At 39.2% G+C, this 6,900-nt stretch overlaps 1 protein-coding gene across 4 annotated transcripts in view; it reads left to right on the top strand.

The window, feature by feature from the left end:
• The window catches only part of LOC107695086 (small G protein signaling modulator 3), a 22,677-nt gene that overhangs the window by 7,616 nt on the left and 8,161 nt on the right, over window positions 1-6,900 (top strand). For 3 of the 4 annotated variants that reach the window (XM_016494902.1, XM_016494897.1, XM_016494915.1), the window contains exons 2-13: window positions 632-720; window positions 825-913; window positions 1,051-1,114; window positions 1,939-2,150; window positions 2,500-2,607; window positions 3,283-3,426; window positions 3,526-3,721; window positions 3,845-3,990; window positions 4,118-4,351; window positions 4,471-4,653; window positions 5,639-5,794; window positions 5,881-5,935. In XM_016494902.1, coding sequence (XP_016350388.1) covers window positions 714-720; window positions 825-913; window positions 1,051-1,114; window positions 1,939-2,150; window positions 2,500-2,607; window positions 3,283-3,426; window positions 3,526-3,721; window positions 3,845-3,990; window positions 4,118-4,351; window positions 4,471-4,653; window positions 5,639-5,794; window positions 5,881-5,935 — 1,594 coding nt within the window. In that variant the 5' untranslated portion in view covers window positions 632-713. The remainder of the gene's footprint in view (window positions 1-631; window positions 721-824; window positions 914-1,050; window positions 1,115-1,938; window positions 2,151-2,499; window positions 2,608-3,282; window positions 3,427-3,525; window positions 3,722-3,844; window positions 3,991-4,117; window positions 4,352-4,470; window positions 4,654-5,638; window positions 5,795-5,880; window positions 5,936-6,900) is intronic. The other variant, XM_016494909.1, reaches the window with a different exon arrangement.

The raw sequence follows: 6,900 nt of genomic DNA, 5'->3' as shown, positions 1-6,900 counted from the left end.
TCAGCAGTCATAAACTGTTGAGTTTCTTGAAACACTGGAGCAGAGACCAAAAGATCTGTAGAAGAGCTTATAGGTGCGAATCCTGGTATCAGTTATGCAATCCTTCCTTCTGATGTGGGTGGGTTTATAATCACATATCCCCCTCTCTCATGCACCCCTAATGGGTTTGTCATGAGTTTAGTGGAGAAACAAAGGCTGCCTTATGCTGGGCTGTAAGCGCAGATGATGTCATTGTCATGGAGAGAGAAGTCGTGTAAGGTTGTGTGTCGTCTATGGGCCCACTGGCATGATTAATTTATCCAAACATGCTGTGCTGCTGAAGATTTAGCTTGCCATCCTGTGTGTCTGCGTTGATTTGGAGAACTGGAGCATGAAGGAGGACAGTATTAAAGTGCCTGCAGCTCAAGTTCAGCTTTAAAAAGCTTTTGGGCTCTTCACTTCCTCATAGCAGACTTCTTTTTTTTCTTTTTTTAATTGCACTAAAGTAACGTTGTTATATGAAATTCTGCCTAGTTCAGTCTTTTAAACGCCTATTTTGAGGTGATTATTTCCAGAGGCTGTGAATTGCATTGATCACTTGAGTAATTACGCACTTTGAATGGCTTTGTATTGTTTTGGTCTCCTTATCTAGGGCCTGTGAACCTTGACCTGACCTGCTCCAGCCGGACTCCTCTCTTTAGACGCTAAAGAAACACTCTTCAAACTCCAGGACCATGTCAAGTAAGCTTACTGCTGCATGAATACATGAAATAAAAATGGAAGCATAGTTGTATGCAATGTTTATTGTCAGTTAATCCCCTCACATGGTTTTCTGTTCTCTTTAGCAGGTAATTACACTCCAGCCCCAGGGGGCCCTTTTTCAGCCCTCACACCCAGCATGTGGCCCCAGGACATTTTGGCAAAGTACTGTCAGGTAGTTTACTCGTATATCTTTTTCTTTTTTGTTGCTTGTTTATAATGCTGGCATATAAATGTTATTCTGTTATTGTAACATCATTATTGTTATGGGAAGTGGTTCATTTCTCAGAGATGTTGTTCTGACTGTTGCAGAAAGACCCCAATATGGAAGCAGAACTGCAGTATGATGAATTTGGGTTCCGGATCGATAGTGAAGGTTAGTGTGGGAACATCAGCACTCATAAAAAATTGAACAGGGCTCAACCTTGACACATATCTACGACAACCACAGAAAAAAAAACAACTAAAGAACTAAATCTGTCTTTACATTGTAATGAATTTATGCACTAGGCTGAACTTTGCATAATCTATTATTTTGCACTGTCTAAATGTATATGTCTATATATGTGTATATATATATGTATATATATATATATATATATATATATAATTATTTTAAATAATAATAATATTTCACAATATGACTGTTTTTGCTGTATTTTTGATTAAATAAATGCAGCCTTGGTGAGAAAAATACTTTTTTTCAGAAACATTAAAAAATTCTGTAACACTTTAGTATAGGGACCAATTCTCCCTGTTAACTAGTTGCTTATTAGCATGCTTATTATTAACATATTGGCTGTTTATTAGTCATTATAAAGCACATATTCTACATTACCATATTCTACATCCCAATACCTAAACTTAACTACCTTGCTAACTATTAATAAGCAGCAAACTAGGAGTTTGTTGAGGCGAAAGTCGTAGTTAATGGTTTATTAATAGCGAGAATTCGGACTAAAATAAAGTGACCAAAAATTCTTACTGATCCAAAACTCAAATGGTAGAGTTTATTATGTTGAAGCTTTGTTATAGATATTTTGTTTGTCACAGGTGACATTTGACAACAGAGGTGATAAGGTTTAAAAAGAGGGGTATCCTCCTGGAATGCTTAATGTCAAGCCCTTTTAAAAGCAGGTCTCATCTAGTACTGTCTTTCCCCATATTTGTCAGGAGTTAAGAGTTTTTTTTCTGTTTCAGACAGGGTTGAGATAAGTAAATGGCAGCGTGGTGAGGGAGCTCCTCAGAGAGAGGACCCTCAGCAAAGACTTCGCTGGCAAGCCCATCTGGAGTTCACGCACAATCACACAGTAGGAGACCTGACATGGGACAAGATCTCCCCCACCCTGGCTCGCTCTGAACGCCTTCGGACCCTTGTGCTGGGGGGCATACCACACAGCATGAAACCACAGGTTAGCACTGAGAACCTGTTTATCAACCCTCTAAATGTGCTTTTGTTTGTATTTTTACCTCACCACATATTTAAGGCTGTCTTTGTATTGTTACACACCATCAGGCGGCTAATCTGCTGATGTAATGTTCCCATGGCAACCATGTTAATGCTTGAGGGATTCTTAGTGTCACTGAAATAGGACATGATGTCTTGGTAATATCTTGTTTATGCTTTATTGCTATTTTCAGAGATTCCCACTAGAACAGCGGTGCGTTTCAAATCTAAGATCTTCCAACTGCATCTCTGCTGGATCTTTGTGTGTTTATCTGTCATGTTCCTCATTGTCTCTTTCATATGCATTCCCTCAGTTGTGGATGCGTTTGTCAGGGGCCCTGCAGAAAAAGAGAACATCCGAAATTTCCTACAGGGAAATCGTCAAAAACAGTTCTAATGATGACACCACAGCAGCCAAACAGGTACATGTCATCTCTGCCACAGATATGATGTAGTCAGAGATTTATTTGAAATGGAGACTTAAATTTCAAATAAATGCTGTTCTGTTGAGCTTTCTGAGAATCCTGCAAAAAAATGTTTGAGTCCTGGTTTGTGGACCTTTCCAGATCCTGTCCCTCTCTCTCCCACTTCACTTCCTGTCTACTCACTATACTATCATAATAAAGACAAAAATGCCAAAATAAATGTATAAATAAAAGATTATAATTTTTTTATTTTTATTTTTTTCAGTTTGATGAATAATGAAAATGTTTCATTTAAATATATATATATATATATATATATATCAGTAGGTTTACATTTAGGGTTACAAACATACGTACAACTTCATTTTAAATTAATGGCTATTAGAGTATCTTAAAATAAATAAACACATAAAAAGGCAACTCAAGGTATGCTTTTAAAAACCGAGCTACTTTAAATTTGACATCTGCTTCAATAGTCATTTTTTATTTATTTTCATTTGGGGATTGTTGCAGGTAACATTGATAAGCATTTTATTTGTGATTTTTGATTACTTCATTAGAAGTTTTCTTTTCAATTGAAAGCTCAAATTCTTTCATGCATACACCTCAGACTTTACATAGCCGTGTTCCAGTATTGTTTTTATTATGCTTGTCTCTCTGTCTGTGCTGCAGATAGAAAAGGATCTTTTGCGGACCATGCCCACTAATGCGTGCTTCAGCACCTTGTCGAGTGTGGGGGTGCCCAAGCTCAGGCGGGTCCTGAGAGGGCTGGCGTGGCTGTATCCAGACATCGGCTACTGTCAGGGCACAGGCATGGTGGGATGCGACCTAATCACAGACTCTGGCTCTCTGTTGTCTACCATTTGGCTCATCGGGTGTCAGACTCTGAGGTGTGTGTGTTTGTGTTTGATACAGGTGGTGTCCTGTCTGCTGTTGTTTCTGGAGGAGGAGGATGCTCTGTGGATGATGTGTGCTCTGATAGAGGACCTGCTGCCTCCCTCATACTTCTCCTCCACGCTGTTGGGAGTTCAGACTGACCAGCGTGTGCTCAGACAGCTCATAGTGCAGTATCTGCCGAGTCTAGACCAGCTGCTACAGGAGCATGACATTGGTGAGACACGAACAGCCTCAAAAATATTTAACGCAGGATACTTTTTTAAATCGGTTTTGCTCCAAAGAGTTATTCTTCCAAAATATGTACAGTAAAAAAGCATTCAAATGTTTTCCCTCACAGAGCTTTCTTTAATCACTCTGCACTGGTTCCTCACTGCCTTTGCCAGTGTGGTGGACATCCGCATCCTGCTGCGAATCTGGGACCTGCTCTTCTACGAGGGCTCAGTGGTGCTCTTCCAGGTTACGCTGGGCATGCTGAAGATCAAGGTTGTTTAACTTTATTCAAAGACTTCTATCTTTCTATTAACTAAGCCTTCGATGGTTAAACAAGGCAGCGATGAGTGTTTGATTTGACACACTGTCAATAATAATGGTTTCTTTTTGTGTTGTAAAGGAGGAAGAACTGGTGTCATCTGAGAACTCGGCATCCATCTTTAACACACTCTCAGATCTGCCCAGTCAATTAGAGGACGGGGCGGCAGTGCTGGGCGAGGCTGTGCGTCTGGCAGGATCTCTGTCTCAGGAAAGCCTGGATGCACACAGACACAAGCATCTTGCCTATATCCTGGCAGAGCAGGCCCAGCTCAACTCCGGCAACTCCCATTCCCTCCACACCAACCTCAACAAGGTTGAGAAAATGAACAGCATCTTGGATCATCATCTGTGATGGCCACATTTTGACACACTTTATTTGCAATATACAAAATGTGAACACAGGCTCACTCGTAGGTGTGTGTCATTGTTCAGGTGGTCCGCAGACAGAGCCTGCGTAGGAAATCCACCCTGAGCTCGCTTCTCTGGGGGGAGGACGAGGTGGAGGCGCTGAAGGCCAAAAACATTAAACAGACGGAGCTGGTGGCAGCACTGAGAGAAGCCATCAGTCGGACCGCAGAGCACTTTCACTGCCTGGATCCCCGCAACTGCAGCACTGTAAGAGCCACTCGATCACATGAATCACATTTTAGAATCTGTCAGGAATAATTCAATTAGAAACAGAATATTTGCACTGAAACCGCAACACTGACTCATGTACCTGATGACTCACTGAGTTGTTTTGTTGAATTGTATAAATTAGGCCTATGCATCAAGAAATTAGCTGCACACTGGCATTCCCAGTATAAACAGACCACCATGAGTCATGGAGAGTCTCGAGTTATTAAAGGGGTCATATGATGCTTTTTTTAAAGATCATTATTTTGTGTATTTGGTGTAACAGAATATGTTGACATGCTTTAATGTTCAACTATTCACGAACAGCTTGTAACACTCCAAAGAGAAAGGAAAACTTGAAATCGCATCATATGACCCCTTTAATCAATTATAACCATTAAGTAGTCAGATGTCAAACCAGACATCTCATTTGATAATGCTGAATTTCTCTCTGTAGTTTCCATATTAAAATTGAGTTGAAAAATAAAACTCTTGTCCAGCTTACTTTTTTCCATTAATAATAATAATAATAGTAGTAGTAATCAGTATTGTTGTTTGTTTGTTTAATAATAATATTGATAATAATTGTAATTATTGCAATATTTGAATAAATATTAAAATATTTTCTGTATTGGAATAATAATAATCATTAATATGGTTGTTGTTGTTGTTGTTGATTATTATTATTATTACCACCAAATATCTGTGTAGCTTATTTTGCCATTATTATTATTATCTATTAATAAATAGTATTTTATAAATTATTCGTATTATGATTCTGTATTCTAATAATAATAAAACAATAATAATTATAGTAAATGTTTATTAATAATAATAATTACAAAAATGTTGTAATTAATTTAATAATAATAATTAGTAGTAGTAGTAGTAGTAGCAATATTTTTATTTTAGCCCATTACATTTTTATATTTTTGTTAACATTTGTTTATACATTTCTTGTCTCCCTCTCGCTCTCTCTCTCTAGGATTTGACTCCAGACTATTCTATGGAGAGTCATCAAAGGGATCACGAGAACTTCCTGGTTGTGTCTCGGAATCGTCGGAGACGAGCCAAAGCCTTGCTGGACTTTGAGCGGCATGACGATGATGAACTGGGCTTTCGGAAGAATGACATCATCACAGTGAGCACCTGCTGTTTCTGTCATCTAAACATGTTAACTGATGCCTTGCCTTTGTTCCTTGACTGTATCTCTGTGTTTATTCTCAGATCATCTCACAGAAAGATGAGCACTGCTGGGTTGGAGAGCTGAACGGCCTGAGAGGTGAGCTGAGATGTGCTTACAACAAGCATTGAACATTTCTTTGATTTTCCAGGGTTCCCACGCTTCTTGAAAGTACTTGAATTTCAGACATATGGATTCAAAGCCTGGAAAGTACTTGAAAACAGACACAAGTCCTTGAAAGTGCTTGAATTAAATTTGAAATAAATTTTGTTTATGGCGCTATTTCAAAAATTCTCCTATATGTTCTGTAAAAGACAACGAAACGGCACTAATGATTGTGGGTGGAGATGGGGTAGCGCGAAAAAAAACTTGTGTTGATGTGCAGCCTAGAGCCCTGAGCGGGACAGTTTTCTTAAGCCCGCTCCCGCTGAATTTCTGACCATTACCGCCCACTCTTGCAACGTGTGTGTCCCGATCCCGCAAACATTCTAATATTGTATATACAGGGATTCAAGTTTTCCGTCGCTACGACGGATTTCCATCAATTAGAAAAAATGAGGGGAAAAGAAACATGTAGCGCGTTGTTGTTTTTCTGTCGGCACACCAAAAATCATTCCCGGCCACGGCTGCAGCTTCTCACGAGTCACATGTCACCTCATATTAGGAAGGCTAATTTTTGATCAGAATTTTTGATCATTGATCGGAAGGTGCTCCTACATTTTTTTCATTAGGAGGACAAGCGCTCCTAAAAAGAAAAGTAAGCATAGAACCATGTGTATCAGTAGCCTATATTAGATCCGTGCATGACGGATGACCCCTGCTTAATAAGAATAACATGCTGAAGTGTTGTGAAATACATGAAGACTATTTTTTATAGGCTTTATGGACAGATAAGTTGAGAGTGACTCTTGAAGATCCAGCACCACATCCTCTTGTACCACTGTTTGAAGAATTGATCTTCCAGAATCTGGCAGTAAGTTTTAGGAGCTCATTTTTGTCTCTGCAAGACAGACTTTTAAGGATAGGAGATGCACTCCCAAAACTTACTGAAACATGGCGCTAAG

Source organism: Sinocyclocheilus anshuiensis, unplaced genomic scaffold, assembly GCF_001515605.1.
Source record: "Sinocyclocheilus anshuiensis isolate Anshui unplaced genomic scaffold, SAMN03320099.WGS_v1.1 scaffold1166, whole genome shotgun sequence".
Taxonomy (NCBI): Eukaryota; Metazoa; Chordata; class Actinopteri; order Cypriniformes; family Cyprinidae; genus Sinocyclocheilus; species Sinocyclocheilus anshuiensis.
The sequence above is the reverse complement of the archived record's forward strand: the minus strand, read 5'-3'. Positions and strand labels throughout refer to the sequence as shown.